Source organism: Pteropus vampyrus, unplaced genomic scaffold (genome assembly GCF_000151845.1).
Source record: "Pteropus vampyrus isolate Shadow unplaced genomic scaffold, Pvam_2.0 Scaffold303, whole genome shotgun sequence".
NCBI lineage: Eukaryota > Metazoa > Chordata > Mammalia > Chiroptera > Pteropodidae > Pteropus > Pteropus vampyrus.
The window spans coordinates 375,699-391,666 of NW_011889084.1; the positions used below are offsets into that span (position 1 = coordinate 375,699).

At 50.3% G+C, this 15,968-nt stretch overlaps 1 protein-coding gene across 1 annotated transcript in view; it reads left to right on the plus strand.

Moving 5' to 3' along the window:
- GTF3C1 (general transcription factor IIIC subunit 1) overlaps positions 1–15,968 on the plus strand; it is a 74,148-nt gene that overhangs the window by 52,423 nt on the left and 5,757 nt on the right. The window contains exons 24-33 of the mRNA XM_023521464.1: positions 745–902; positions 2,761–2,903; positions 5,055–5,136; positions 7,068–7,180; positions 9,295–9,357; positions 10,109–10,202; positions 11,014–11,186; positions 12,617–12,904; positions 13,659–13,918; positions 15,158–15,438. Coding sequence (XP_023377232.1) covers positions 745–902; positions 2,761–2,903; positions 5,055–5,136; positions 7,068–7,180; positions 9,295–9,357; positions 10,109–10,202; positions 11,014–11,186; positions 12,617–12,904; positions 13,659–13,918; positions 15,158–15,438 — 1,655 coding nt within the window. The remainder of the gene's footprint in view (positions 1–744; positions 903–2,760; positions 2,904–5,054; positions 5,137–7,067; positions 7,181–9,294; positions 9,358–10,108; positions 10,203–11,013; positions 11,187–12,616; positions 12,905–13,658; positions 13,919–15,157; positions 15,439–15,968) is intronic.

Here is a 15,968-nt window from a genome sequence, read left to right on the forward strand (position 1 = left end):
AGAGACCTGGGAAAAACTAGTGGTTACGACCTCAAGTTCAAATTCTTTGTCTGCTACTTAGCTGTGTGACTTTGGGCAAGTTGCTGGATCCTGCTATGTTTCAGATTCCTTTTCTCATAAGATTGTTGCAAAGTATTATTCTAATTATAAATTAATGTACATAAGAAGCTCAAACCAGTGTTTGGCACATAGTAAATGTTCCATAGAGTTAGCAACTATTACTCTTTATTTAGTAGCTACATTGTGTCAGGCGCTGCACTGGGTGTTTTATACCCAGTCTCATTCAGTCCTTAAGGCAGCCCTGTAGGATAAGCCTTGTCCCCATGGTACACCAGAGTTCACACACCATCTCTGAGGTCACAGAGCAGGGAAACAGTAGGAGCCCAACCATTCAGACCTGAGCATGTTCCACAAGCTTCTGTGAAGGCATCTTCAAAGGGCTTGGCACCACAGTAAGGATTGAAGATTGGCAGATAACTAACAGGAGGCTGCATTCAGATTGCCCAGCCCATCACTGTGAAATTCCACCAAAGAGATGATGAAAAGGATTAAAAAAAAAAAAAAATCTGTCAGGAAGGACTGTCTTTTGTGGTTAGTTTATATGGCTTCTAACACAATGAGATTCTGATAACTGAGACCCTTGGTCAAATCTTACTAGCTGGGTAGGGACCCTTCGCCTCTCCAGAGTGACAGCTCCAAGCCAGTTGTTAGAGGCTCCCTCCCTTCTCCCCTTGGTGTTCTTAGAAGAGCTCCCAGAAGAAAAAAGCAAAAGGCTGCGTTACCACGATGAGGCCGACCAGAGCGCCCTGCAGAGGATGACCCGGCTGCGTGTCACCTGGTCCATGCAGGAAGATGGGCTGCTCATGCTCTGCCGAATTGCCAGCAACGTCCTCAACACCAAGGTACTCTGCCCCCTGGCCCCCTGCTCCTCCCAGCCTCCAGCCAGCTCACTTGCTTGTCCCTCTTGGGGAGCTCTTTCCTGTTCCACCCATGCAGGGGGGCCACTCATCTCATCTACTTCTCTCGGCCTCTGGAAAAAGCATTTCCCAGTATCCTACAAATTAACACCACTCCCATTTTTGCATGTTTCTTTCCAGACTTCAGCTAATACATGCAAATCTTCTGGCTGCAGGCAAAGCAGTCCAAAGCTATTCCCTCTTCATCTTCATCAGGAACCTAACCGGTTCCCGCTCCCCTCCCCCAACCCTCATCTGCCCGAAAAACTCCGGTTTCTCTTTTAGTAACTGTTTATCATCTCTGGAAAGGCTTCATTGATCCTGCCAAATGGGAGTAATTACTGTGTTCTCATTCCGTCTCTTGGACGTACACTTTTCACGCTGCTCCTGTTGCCCCTGGCATCTCTTAGCCCTCTGGAGTGACTGTTTCTCAAGGCAAAGCGACTTCTTATTTGTTTTCATTGCTGCAGCCCCTAGCATGGTGCCTGCCACACAGTAACCTCTCAGTTGGTATTTACAGAGTGAGTGTGGAACAGTGCAGTGGCCTCTGCCTGGCTCTCCTGCTTTCTCGCAGTTCACGCCCCCATGTTTAACCCCACAGTTCCCACACCCGTGTGTCTTCCTGAATCCCGGTGGGTGCTCCCTGTCTAGCAAACTCTCCCACTTCCTCTTATGTCACTGTCTCCAAGATGGTTCCACAGCCCTAGCCAGAGTTCATCGCCTCGCCATGTTCCCCAAAGCAGCCTCAGTGACTTCTAGTCTGTCCATTCTTGCCAGCTTTGCTCTTCTTATCTCCTCAGTTTGCAGCAAGGCGTGGGGAGAGCAATCTGGGTGAGCAAATGCCCCATCAAACTGGTTTACAGAAGCCACCAGGAGACTGAGCTCCGCCATTGTCCAGCCTAGGTCCCCTTGCATGAAATAATGCTTGAAGTAGAGCGGGTGAGGCAGCTTCATAAGAGCCCTGTTGGTGTTTCCTGTTGTCAAGCATGCAGCCAAGAGAAGCGCCCTCACAGTCCTGTGTCTGGATGTTCTTTGCCTGCAGGCTCAATAGATCCCTTTTCTTGGCCATTTTCTCAGATTCTCTCATGCCTCTGCCCCCTCCTAAATCTAACCCTGTCTCTTCTCCAAGAAAGAACCTGAAGGTGACTTTTGCTGTCCCCAGTTTCTGTTCCCTGCCTCTACCCACCTTCGATGCAGCTGGAGGAGCCAGGAAAGTTCTGCACGTTCAGGGTCAGCAGACCCTCCACTCACTCACTCGAACTTACACCATATTCTTAGGCCACCTCATTCTGGGGTTATAAGAAAATGACCTCGTCATCAAGGCCCTAACTTATCTTGGCTCTGCCTTCCTGCGCATGATCAAGGTGTTCTCCTGAGTCTGCTAATTTAGCACATTCTGTCTCTACTAACGTAACATACAAGCACAATATGCAGAATGTTTCTGAGCATACATAACGTATAATGAAGCCTGTAAAACCCTCTCACTAAGCACGTTTTATATACTCATAACCTCTGCTCGCGTGCTGCCCTTCCAGTCAGTCCTCCCCAGCAGCTCCGAGCACTCTTTTCCCACAGGACTCTGAGGACTTGTCTTATTCCTCTCTGCCCAGCACCTCGGTCAGTGCCAGGCATATCATCGATGCCAAGTTAATGTGATCAAGTAAACACACGAGGTGGCAGCTTGGACTGTCTGCTCACAAAGGAGGGTACACAGAACATATTTTTCGCACCCCTTTGTGTCCATGACTCATGACATGGGCTCCAAGGATGCTGATTTCCCGTCTTGGCTCTGTGTTTGGTGCAGGTGAAGGGCCCGTTCGTCCCCTGGCAGGTTGTGCGGGACATTTTGCATGCCACCTTTGAAGAGTCTTTGGATAAAACATCTCATTCGGTCGGACGAAGAGCTCGCTACATAATCAAAAACCCACAAGCCTATCTGAACTATAAGTAAGCCTTATTTGAATTTCCTAATTCCATGGCAGTGTTAATCCAGTGCTTCTAGTTCATTCTTTACTCTTCTCTGTCTTATGCTCAAAGGTCCAGTGTAAAATCCAGGTAGAGCTCTGAGTTGTGCCACAGCACACCAGCCTTCTGTCCAAGCGCTCGTGCTTACTAGTGAGGTTGTCCTTGGTTTATTGAGGGGACTGGGTGTGCTTCTGGGCACTTTCTTGTGCAAGATGTTATTTAGACATTAGGACAGCCTTGTGAAAGGGGCTGTTATCCTTTGTTACAGATAAAGAAACAGAGGCCAAACAGGTTAGGTGACTTACTGAATATCACGTACATAGCATGTAGAGGCAGAGGCATCTGCCGACTTGCACTACTGTTTTTAGCACTCCAGAGCAGCTCTCGATATCTCCATATTAGTGCCAGGCCTCACTCCAGGAACAAGCTAGACAGGCCCAGGGTTATCGGACCAAATGCACGCAGCCATGTCCTCAGCAGGGCGGGTGTTCCCTAAGGGTTTCCCACCTATGGCCTGGTGTGTGCGGTGATGGCAGCTGGCTGGGAGTTACAAAGCATTCCCCTTGTGGTTTATCTTTTGCCAGTGAGGCTGCCCACCCACCCACCCCCGTCCCATCGCCTCACAGGGCCCAGGCAAAAAGCTGTCACCATCCTCATCAGATTCCTCCCCAGCTGCTCCACAGGTGTGGGCTTAAGTTGGGGGGACCAGAGAGCATCCAAGTGTTGGGATAGGTGCCCAAGTGTACAACTAGAAATAGAGCCAGGAGGGGACACTGGCAGGGTTAGGAAGTACCATCTCCACCAACTGGTCATTTATGCCACGGGCCAGTAGGAGAGCTTGGCTCTGGGTTTATTCTGTGCCGTGGGCTGCCTGCAGTCAGCCAGACTGTAAAGAAATCAGCCCAGATTTGGACTGCTGAGGAAACAGTTCTAGCCAGAGTTTCTCATCCTCAGCCCTGGAGACATCTGGGACCAGATAATTCTTCGCTGTGGGGCTGTCCTGTGCACTGTAGGATGTTTAGCAGCATCCCTGCCTCTACCCACTAGATGCTAGTAGCACCCCCATGTGACACCCAGCTGTCTCCAGATGTCCCCTGGGGGGCCAAGTCGCCCCAGCTGAGAACCATTAGGTTACACATACCAAGGAGCCTTCCCATGTGAAACCACTGTCCCCCATGCATGGAATCTTAAACCTTTCGATCTGAAAGGGTCCTGATTGCCTGGTCTAAATGCCTCTTTTTTCAGAGTGGAAACAGCCACAGGGAGAGACAAGTCAGCCAGGGTGACAGTGAGCTGGCAGTGAGGTGAAATCTGGACCTTGGGGGCCCGTGCCTGCCACTCTGCCGCTTGTTTGCAGCAGCCCGGGGAAGTGGAGCACACAGGGCTATGGAGAGAGCAGGCCTGGGTCTCCATCTGCACTGCAGCTCAGAGCTGCAGCACCTGGACGCATGTTCATCCACTCAGAGGCTGTTTCTTCACCTGCAAACAGGATAAACCAGCAATAACCACACCTGCCCCACCTGCCCCGGCCATTGGCACATGTGTGACCTCAGGGGTTCATTTACCTCACCAAGCTATACGATGCAATTACAGCCTCTGCCTTGCAAGCCCTTTATGAAGGTGAAGTGCCCAGCTCATAGGAGCCCAGCAAACTCCACTGCCTTTCCCTCATTTCCTTTTGGGCAAGTCAGGCTCTCCTTACGTCCTGGAGAGAAGGAAATTTATGGAGTGGACAAATAATGCTTTGGAGGAAGTTAACGCTCTTGACAACAAAAAGCACTAGTGCCTGTATAATATTTTTCAATTTATAATACACTTTCATACAAGTCGTCGCATTTGGTCCTGGCCAAGTCCCTGTGGGGGTAGGTGGGAGTTAACTGGTCTCAGCTGACACGTAGAGGATGGAAGCTCAGAGAAGCCAAGGTATAACGTGTGAGCAGTAACAGGCCTGCTTCCAGTCAGGTTTGGCTGAGCCCAAATCCTTCATTTTTAAAAGCTATAATCACACAACAGGTGTATAAGTAAATGACAGTTCATGGTTGGACAAAGCCAGAATGTGAGGCCAGAGATCTTCTTTGGGTTCTGGGCGTGGACGTCATGCCAGTTTCTGCCCGCGTTTGGTCTTCTCTGCAGGGTGTGCCTGGCTGAGGTATACCAGGATAAGGCCCTCGTCGGAGATTTTATGAATCGAAAACGTGACTATGAAGATCCAAAGGTAAGCCGCATGCGGTGGCTGGGCTCGGCCTGCTCGGGAGGCAGGGGCTTCTAGGTTCTGGTCTGGTACTATGGGTCTCACGGTGCTTCTGCTGTTCTTACAAACATGAGCTTTTTCCTGCTCATTTGGGAAATTGACTTGTCGGTTCTTTGGCTTTGGACCTCATTTGATCTGGTTCCAGCTTTAGTTTTTAAAGATGGTTAGAATTTGACATGCTGCTTTGCAATGCTGCTGTTCCTTGGGCCTATTTTGTTAAAAAAAAAATAGGGAAGCTCAAGTTGCAAACAGCTTGACTTCCTGGAAAGCTTGCGGATTGAGTATGAAATCCTTTCTTAGTTTTCTGTCCAGGTGAGGCTGAGACTGTGGCTATAAAGGAAAGGGGGCTCTCTTTCCAGACCCAGACGTCTCTGCTCTTCAGCTCAGAGTCCACTGAGTCACACGTTGAGCTAAAATCAGTCCGCACTATGTATGTGTCAGACATGTGCCAGGCCAGGCCAATCGAAATAAAGATCCATCCTTTCTCTGAGGGAGCCACAGGGCAATGGGACAGGCAGAGGAATAAATAAGCTCTGCAGAACAGTGCAGCCACCCTGAGAGAGGAAAGCACAGGCACGCTGAGGTCACGGAGGGAGTACTAGGAGAGCTTGTAATACAAGTGACAGACAAAACAACCTCACAGGGGCTGAGGCTTTGTTTTCTCATATGCTAAGCAGTGCAGAGGTAGACAGTCCTGGGCGTGCGAGGCAAAGCAAAGATACCGTCAAGGACCCAGGTTCATTCTGTCACTGTACCTCTCTGGTCCCTAGCAGTTAGCTGTCCATCCTCATGCCAGTCACCTCATGGTTGCTGGTTGACTGCTGGAGTTCGGGTCCTCACAGCAGAATCTGGGGGCTGGAAGAAGTGGGGAGAGGGGCTGCACTGAGCCCAGTGGGCCCTTACATCAGGGAGGGGACAGCCCTTCTCAGAAGCCCCTGAACTTGCCATCATTGCCTTAGACCCATCCTGACTCATCCAGTTGGGCTGGTGTGCTTCCTCCCCAAACCAAGGCAGGGCCGGCTTCCCTCCTCAGAAAGAAAGGGATGAAGGAAGTAGGCGACCAACAGCATCTACTACAGAGGGCTCTTAAAAGTGTCAGCACTGAATCCAGACTCCTAAGATGGGGGACCAGCTGAAGCGAAGACCGTGAAGGAAGGGGGAATGAGGTGACCCATGGGTGTGGTGTTGGGAGAGCCACAGAGAGAGACAGTAGGGAGGGAGGTGGGTTCATCCTGTGTTGGACACTTGGTCAGTTTGCTGGCCACACCCCGGAAGAGAGATTGGAGGTGTGAGAGTGGAGATAGTAGGGCAGTGAGGAGCCTGCGTTGTGATCCAGGTCTGGACTGGGCTGGTGGCGGTGCGGGTGTACAGGAGGGGACCGATTTGGGTACCACAGTTGAGCGAGGAGGTGGAGGAGAGGAAGGAGGTAAACTTGGAAAGGGTGAGCCAGGGAGGAACAGACCTGGGAGGAAGGAGGTGACGGGAACACAAGCCTGCTAATGGGGGCACGTGGTGGGCATTCGGGGAGTGTGCAGGAAAGTTCGGGTCTTCTCATCTGGGACTTGGGAGGGCTGGCGGTGCAGGTGTGAAGGCTGTCAGCGTGCTCTTTGGCATCAGGTGCTCCAGGAGTGCCTATGATGCAAGTGACAGAAAACCTCACAGGGCTTGAGCATCTCTCCCCTTCCCAGGTGGAGTCGGTGGGCTGGGGGTGGGGGGCAGGGTGCAGGAAGGCAGAAGAAGCAGCACTTCTCGGTCAGCATTTCTGGGAGGTCACTGTCACCGGAGTTTGTTACAAGTTTGTTTTTTTGTTTGTTTGGTTGGTTTTTTTTGGTGTATATTAGCAAGACCCTTCAGGGAGAGAAAGGGCTTAACATATCATTCTCTCATGTTAAAAGGTTTGTGCCAACGAATTTAAAGAATTCGTGGAAAAGCTTAAAGAGAAGTTCAGTTCATCCCTGAAGAATCCTAACCTTGAAATCCCAGACACACTCCAGGAGCTATTTGCCAGGTAAGATTCTTCTGGGAGGTTCTGTGTGATGCTTATGGGACAAAAGGAAAAGTTACCGACTGGGATGGCCACAGTGTCTCCCCTGATAGCAGGCCCACCTGGCCCTGCAGCTAACCCTGCTGTGTCTCCTGACTCTGGACCACCTCACCCCCTATCACTGAAACTCAAAAATGAGGAAGCCGCTCCCATCCCCAGCCCCCCAGACACTCCTATTCAATCTCCCACGCAGGCCTGCTGCTGACTTAGCTGAGGCTTTCTCAGGTGGTTGCTGTGCTTTTGCTAAGATTGTACATTTTACATACGAGGAAACTGAAATGAAAGTAACTTGCCCAAGGTCACAGTGCTTGTGAGCAATAGGGCCAGGATTTGAACTTCGGTGGGTCTAACTCAAGAGGCCCAGCCCTTCCAGCTCAACCACTCAGCATCTAGAGTAAAACGTACTTGGGTTTGAGCACAGAACTCTGTGAAATTTTAAAATCTTGTGTTCTGTGAACCAGGCCTGTTCCCTCTGTTTAATCCCAAAGTGAATCTTCTCTCTTCACCATCCTCATCCAGATAGTCCCTCTAGCCACCGTATTTCTGAATTCCTTCCTGTAAGGAGATGACACCCATCGACCTGTTCCTGTGTGTGAACTGTACGATGCCTTTGCATGTAGCCCTTTGCATTTCCATTGGAGAGCTCATTCTTTCATTTGTTCAACAAATAATTTATGTGGTGCCAGCTGTATGCCAGGCCTAAAGAGCAATTCGTAGTCATTTTCAGAGTTGACAGCCTTTATTTAGCTTTTTGGGGGGTTGTGGTTTTGTTCATGGCAGTAAACTGTTCCCCAGATTCCTTAATGGCACAGTTCTTATTCAATCGTGAAAATGTTTCACATGACCTGTTCACCCATCTGTAACTTGTATCCCCACATATTTTCAGTGAAGTTATGGAACAACTTTTAGTTTGAAAAAGAAGACAGTTAAAGATTTTTAAAGGAGAGTTCATGAACCATTTAAAACAGGAGTCCCCATCCCCCTGGCCGCAGACCGGTAATGGTCTGTGGCCTATTAGGAACCCGGGCCACACAGCAGGAGGTGAGTGGCAAGTGAGCGAGGGAAGCTCCATCTGTATTTGCAGCCACTCCCCAGCGCGGGCATCCCCACCTCAGCTCCACCTCGGATCATCAGGCATTAGATTCTCATAAGAGCACCGGTCCCTGAGCCAAAAAGGTTGGAGACCGCTAAGAGAGAAAGGAAAAGTTCCAGATAGAACAGTTTAACACTAAATTTGACCTTGACCCTTCTGAGAGGCAAGGCAAAAAAGAAAATGGTTCCCAATATTTCCTTGTTTGACTAAAAATAGTTCACTTGTTTTTCTGAAAAGGTGCTTTTTCTTGCTACTAAATTTTAGGAGGAATTTACTATTGCAAAAATGAATTTTGACTTTAGTCTTATAGAAACCAAAGAAATGGCTTACAAATAAATAGCCATGTTTTCTGAAAAGTAGTTCTACGATTTATTCTTGTGTTTATTCGCTTGGTATGAACACAGGAAAGCATTACATGAAGCTCAAGGGAAAAAAAGGGGGAAATAATCTGTAATTTCAATATCTATTCTCTTTGAGGGTATTTTCTTCCAGTCTTCATTCTTGCGTTTTTGATCATTATAAGCCCACAATTTTATATCCTCCTCCCTCAACAATTAACAGCAGCTCCCGCTGTGCACATTTTCCCGTACAGCTTCATAATTGTCAGTAACTAAACATCCCTCGTTTTCTCAACCCTCATTTTTTTAACATGCTCATTTGTTGGACAAAATACAGCATTTTCTCATTTTACATGTACATGTTTGAATTTTAATGAGTTTAACATTTTATTCAACATTTCAGTCAATAAATGGTGGTCTTACTCATGGACATGGACAATGGACAATGGACCCACTAGTGGTTACCAGAGGGTAGGGGGGAGGAGGGAGGAAGACAGGGGGGAAAATTTAAATAATTTCTTCAATTAAATAAATATTTTTTTAAAAAAATAAAATAAAATAAATGGTGGTCTTGAGCAAGCTGCGCCTCTGTTAGCGAAGGTCCACTTCGTTGCACTGAAATGCTCTTTTTTTGTTTTCTTACGCAGATACCGAGTTCTGGCGATTGGAGATGAGAAAGATCAAATCAGAAAGGAGGACGAACTTAATAGGCAAGGACTGGCATCCCGAGTTCCTTTCCCTCAGCTGCTTGATTGGGTGGCCTACAGCCTAGCACAGGGGTCATCTAGGGCCAGATCCAGCCGGCCTCCTGCTTTTGTAAATAAAGTGTTATTGGAACGCAGCCACACCCATTCCGTGTGTTGTCTGTGCTGCTTTCATCAGCTCATCAGAGTTGAGTGGTTGTGACAAGACAAGATATGCCATGGAGGCTGAATTATTTATCATCTGGCCTTTTACAGAAAAAGTTTGCACAATTCTAAACTCACATATCACTGGCCTGGCCTTAAGATAGGCTGGGGAAGGGTTTGAAATCTCAGCCTACGAGCTTTCCAAGCAAAACTCCGGTTGGAAATCTCAGCTTTTTTTTTCCATCTTGGATGACCAATAGTCTGTTCGATTTTAGCTCTATATTTCAGTAAGAAGCCTATTTTCTTTGGAGAAAAACTTGTTAAAAGTGGATGAAAGGAAAATATAAGCACTTAACCACATTTGTTCGTTGTTGTGAAAATCTGTATCCAGGTTACGTCCCCCCCTTACCCCCTAGGCTGAAACTTTTTTCCTGCAAAAATCGACCAGTTAGTAAGGCTTAAAAGCCATCATTTATTTTGTTTTGGTTTACGAATAGTTTGGGAATTCAGGTCACTTTTATGAGATTGAAAATTGTTTTTTAACGAGAGCTGAATCTACCCAGGACGAGCGGTGCCTTGAGGCCTCATGCCGCTCTGCCGCCCTCTCTTCCAGCGTGGAGGACATCCACTTCCTGGTGCTCCAGAACCTGATCCAGAGCACACTGGCCCTCTCCGACAGCCAGATGAAGTCCTGCCAGTCATTCCAGGTGGGTGTCGGAGACCCAGCATCAGCTTCGCAGAAGCACTCTGGGACTGGGGAGACTCTGGCCCTCACTGCTTTCATCTTTGAAAGGTATAGGCACAGGATCCAGTGACCTCCAAAATCCCAGTGCTCTGATGAGGGCTGGACTTGGAGGCAGGGCCGGAGTGGGCAAGGTCCTGCTCTCAGGGGTCCTCGTCCAGCATAGTGACAGTGGATATCAGGAGGAAGCCATCAGGGTTTGAGGTTGGGAAGGAACATGTGTCTCACTTGGACATCAAAGGATTACTTTGCTGTGGAGAATGGTCAGGGGCTGAGGGAGGTGGCACATGTAGAAGCAGAGAGAGCAGTTGTCTGGAAGCTGCAGTGAAAAATGATGATGGTGTGAACTAGATGGTGGCAGTGTAGATGACATGAACCAGATGCACTGAGAACATGTTTTTGGGGTCAAGCCTACCAGACATGCTGATGGGTTGGGCAAGGAATAAGAAAGAGTGGTATCCCAAGCGAGTCCGCATTGACTCCTGGCAGCTGCATCCCAAGAAATAGGTGTGGAGTGCAGAGCCTTCCTTTCTCTCCACGTACCTGTCCTCCTCTGTGGTCTCTGAGGTGTGACATGATGGTGGGGGTGAAGGTTGATAGTCAGGATCAGGCCTGCCCCTACCACACCCCCAGGTGTCAGCTCCAGCCTCCCCATCCCCCATCCCCACACTAGTTACTTCCTCTAGACCATCAGCTTTACTCTGAGCAGCCACATGACCCGGCTGTTCACGCAGGCGCTGGAGAAGTGTGCTCACTCACGGCTGGCTATGTTGCAGACATTCCGCCTGTACCGGGAGTATAAGGACCAGATTCTCGTGAAGGCCTTCATGGAATGCCAGAAGAGGAGTTTGGTCAACCGGCGCCGGGTCAACCACACGCTGGGCCCAAAGAAAAACCGGGCTTTGCCCTTTGTGCCCATGTCCTACCAGTTGTCCCAGACCTACTACAGGTGAGCACCTGCTCAGGAGCTCTCAGCCTGGGCTGGGGAAAGGCCGGAGACCCAGGTCAGAGGCCGAGCCTGGGTAGCACATGCGAGTGGAAGTAACAGGACATCCTTCTTCATCAGAGGGCCTGGCGCCTGGGGCCTCTCGTGGCCTCGTGTACAAGATGTAGCCTCTGGGAATGAGTTTTCTCATCCACACCTGGCCTTCCTTGTGTGGGCATAAGGTTAACCCTTGGCAGTATTTCGTGTTGGGCATTTAACAGTTTTGTAGGTAGTTCATTTCCCTTTCTCCTGTCAAATCGGGTAAGATGAGTTTCTCATTTAACAATTGATCCAGTTAAAAGCAGACCCTCCTCATTGGGCACAACCACAATCCCTAACCCTCATACTCGGAGCGGCAGCAAGCGCCCATCTTACGGGCGCACACGCTTCCTTTTGAAGCCATCAGGTGTTTCTCACACTCGGTTTACGGCACAGCAATCTGAGTGGTGGTGTGGACTTCCTGGAGCTTCCTAAAAGGAGCACCCCTCGCAGCTCCCAGCGTGGCGCCATGCCAGCCTCAGGCATGCTGGTCTTCGCTGCACATATGGTGTTCTGCACCCCCAGCCTCCTTAACCACACAGAGGAAGTCCATTAAAATAGTCCCAGTTCTCCTTGGCTGACCCTTCCCTTCTCCGTGCTGCTCCCCTGACCAGTCCTCAGATCTGCAGAAGCCACATTCAAAAACAGCAACAACATGAATATTGTTTCGTTTCTTTTATCCATCTCTCTGCCTGTGACTTCAGACACTTGCTCCTTTCCTAAACACCCATCCCTAGTGACCCTCAGTCTCCTTTGCCTCCCCAGGGAGCGGCCTGATGTGATAAAAACATCCGTGGCCTAGGAGGCAAAAGATATGCACCCCCAAGTCCAACAAGGCCACTTTACCTCAAGCCACTTCTTGGATTGCAGCATCCTCATCTTTGAGCTGAGAGGTGGTGTCAGCAGATCAGGAAGACCTGGGTCCCTCTCTCTGACCTCCCAGGTCCCTCTGTCTCTGCTGTTGCAGAGTCTTAGGAAGTTATACTCTGGGCAGAGGCAAGAGCTCACGTCTCTGCAGTCACCTTTTGCATGCTCTCTTCTCTGTATGGGTTCAGGGCTTGCCTTGTAAAGAATGTTAATACAAAAAGTACATTCATCTTCCCCAAATAGCACCTATAGTGAGTGCCTGCGAGGCATAGAGTTAGATAAAAAGACATGACTCCGCCTCAAAGGTGCTCAGATGAGTGGAGGAGATGCACAGTTAGGCTGAAATGCAGCACCATCGTTTGAGGTGGAAGAGAAGCTGGTATGTTTAGTTTGGACCACAGTGATTTGAAGCATGCGTAGCCTGTCCAAGTGAAGGCCTCCAACGTCCCGTCCTCAGGAAGGCTTTCACCTGCCTTCTGTCTGTGTAGGATCTTCACGTGGCGATTTCCAAGCACCATCTGCACAGAATCATTCCAGTTCTTCGACAGAATCCGGGCTGCTGGCAAGTTGGACCAGCCTGATAATTTTTCCTTCAAAGACCAGGATAATAATGACTCCTCAAATGACCTGGTGGCATTTTCTTTGGACGGCCCTGGAGGACACTGTGTGGCCGCCCTGACCCTCCTCTCCTTGGGCCTTGTCGCCGTGGATGTCAGGATCCCCGAGCAGATCGTGGTGGTGGACAGTTCGATGGTGGAGAACGAGGTGATGAAGAGGTAAGGGCTGAGCCCTCAACAGTCACACTGGTGCTGCGCACGCCGCTCTAAGTGCAGCTCTGGGCCATCACTTCCTCATGATGTGGTGTCTGCAGCTTCATTTGCTCAGTCATCCGGTCTGTATTCATTCAACAAGCGTGTGCTGACTTGCTGTGCATTGGGCCGGCACTGCGTGGGCATTTGCTGTGCAGACAGAGCGGAGGCAGTGCCTGCGGGGGCCTCACAGGATAGGGCCTCACAGGATGGGGCCTCAGACCTCTGAACCGAGAATGCCCACGCCACATTCGGGCCAGGGCCTCCTGCCAGTGCCTCGGGCGCCAGGGGCACCAGAGGAGGCGTGACTTGGCTGTGCCAAAGAGAAGGACATGGTACAGTGTGGCAAGGAGGGGTCAGCAGAGAAAGTAGGACTGGCACAGCTTCCTTGAACACGCAATAACAGAACCAGGATTTGATGAGAAGTAGGCCTTCTTTTAGACAGACTAGGAAGGGTTTTCAGCCAAAAGAATAGCACTTACGAAGATGCAGGTATGTGAACGGGTGAGTGCAGTGTGTGGGAAGGTGGGCCAAGGGGATCTGGAGTGGCAGTCCCTGCTGTCCTTCACAGCCAGAGGCCCAGGGTGTCCTCAGTGACTGCAGGCCGTTGCTCAGGCCGAACCACAGGCACTCTGAGGGCGGTGGTGTGCGCCATGCGGGAGGCAGGGCAGCAGACAGGCTGGCCTGAGCTCCGTCACCTAGGGCAGTTGTCTTCTCCCAGCCTGGGGAAGGACGGGGCCTTGGACGAGGACGAGGACGAAGAGGAAGACTTGGACGAAGACCCGGGGGACAAGCGCCGGAGCATCGAGGTGAAAGCCCGCCAAGCCTCACACACCAACTACCTACTGATGAGGGGCTACTGCGCCCCCGGCATCGTCAGCACCCGCAACCTCAACCCCAACGACAGCATCGTGGTGAACTCCTGCCGTGTGAAGTTCCGGCTCCGCCAGAGCCCCGCACCTACCCAGCTCGGGCCGACGGGTGAGCGCCCCCGCCAGCCCCGAGACCCACTCCCCAACCCCCCAACCCCCCAACCTCCAGCTCTGAAGGCCAAGTACGGAGCCGCAGCCAACTGAGGCTGAGGCAAAAACAAAGAGAAACGCCTCCCACCCTGGCAGCTGGCTGGAGGAGCATGTGTCCCAGACGCCTTTTCTGCTGCCCCCTCAATGGGGAGCCTCCGGGCGGTGCCCACACTCATGTTCGAGCTTCCATAGCAACATTTTCTTTTTATCAGTCACTCATGCACGTGTTAACAGCAGCCGTCCCCGTGCTCCGCCCCCCAAGCCCTAGCCTGCTCTCCTGGCAGCTTTTTCACTGTTCTGTCTTTGGTTCTTCTGGTTCCCTTTGTAACTCTAAATATGCATTTTTATGAAATTTTTAAGTATTTTGATTTCTTACTATGAACAATGACTTTTGCTTACATTCGTTATTTCTAACCTCCTTCCAATTTTTATACGTTTTTTGTTCTGTTGATTACCTTTGAAACTTTAAATAATTGACTTTAACCTCCGTTTTCTGTACTCTCAATTTTAAGCAGTCCTCCTCCCTCTACATAAAATGAGAATATTAGAGTCCTCTTCCCTGCATTTCTCTTCCTCCTTTCTGCCCCTTTCCTTCCTGTGTCAGACTTAACTTTATTTTCACAAGTCAAGGTGGATGGTGTTTACTTTTGATTTTGTAACCACAGTATTTTGTGTATTGTCTGGAGCTTGTCCCAGGCAAACTAGTGATAACCTGAGACTATGGTTTTAGCAGACATACCTTTACAGGAAGCAGCAGGTAGCAGCCAGGGCTCATGTACGCATGAGCGGGGGTATGCGGAAGAGTCCCAGGATAGCTCACGGAGTCTGAGGGGCAGCAAGCGTGGCGCGTCACGAAGGGCGGGGCCGAGGGCCGGCCATGTTGAAGACCTCCCCTTCAGAAGTTCAGGGTCACAGTTTTCCAAAGCCAGCAACTCTGAGCCCCTCACTTTGAGTCTTAAGCAGGAGAATCATACTGGGCCCTGGGGAATCCAGCCCTGTTGGCTGCAGTCAAGGACCCAGGGGCATGTCTCAGGAACCTGACTGCCAGGGGCCAAACGGTGTCTACCCAGAAGGTGACCCCTCGTTGTTTGGGGAGCAGTGAGTTGGCACTGGAGCACGTGCTGCCACAGTAACACTAGAGCACTGGCCTGGGGAGGGGCTTCTGTCAGGGCCCATTCTGATTCTCTTATCTTCGCAGACACTTCTCTGGAAGAGCTAACAGTGGGAACCTCCTGCCTCCCCGACATGTTTACCAGGCTGATAAATAGCCAAGAAGACGCCTGCAGCCTAGAAGAGTTTGTCCACCAGGTGGAGCTGTCCGGGTATAAACCTGGAGATGTGTCTGCCGCCTTGGAGGTCCAGGGCGCTGTTGCGGCTGCCGGTTGCTTTGGGGTGGACAAGGAAGAGCTGAGCAGACGGTTCTCCTCGTTTGCGAGGGCAGATGGTGAGCGTACCAGGACCTTCACAGACTACGTCCAGGTGAGCTGTGCCCTTAGGTAGCCTGGGGTAGCTAAAGCACAAGTTGCAACTCACAGGCCAAGTGCACACTGCAGATGCACTTGGTTTAGGACATAGACATAAAACGTTATTGTTTTTTTTAAAAAGTGAATTAGTTGTCTATATTTAAAAATAGGAAGTTTTGCCTAAAACTCAGCTTTCTCCTGAATGTTAGAAGGTCTGGCCAGACTGGGTCTTGCTCCCTCAGCATAATTGGCTGGAGCCCCTTTGCTCACCACTTGACCTGCCTGGGCCCATTTGCGTCAGTGGCCCTTGAACCTAAGGAATGTAACAACAGATGGACCTCTTAAATAGAGCGCCTTGGGACCTGGCCACCCTCCTGCACATCGTCAGGAGATGGAGGCCGTCGGATGCTTGTCACTTGTTAGTGCTGTCGTGGAGATGCCTGCCTTGCAGTGTCATGAGGGAGGAGGAGGACGGGGGCCAATGTTTGTGGTTACCAAGCAAGTTCTGATGAGTGCAGGAAATAGGAGCTGCTGCTGTTCACGGGG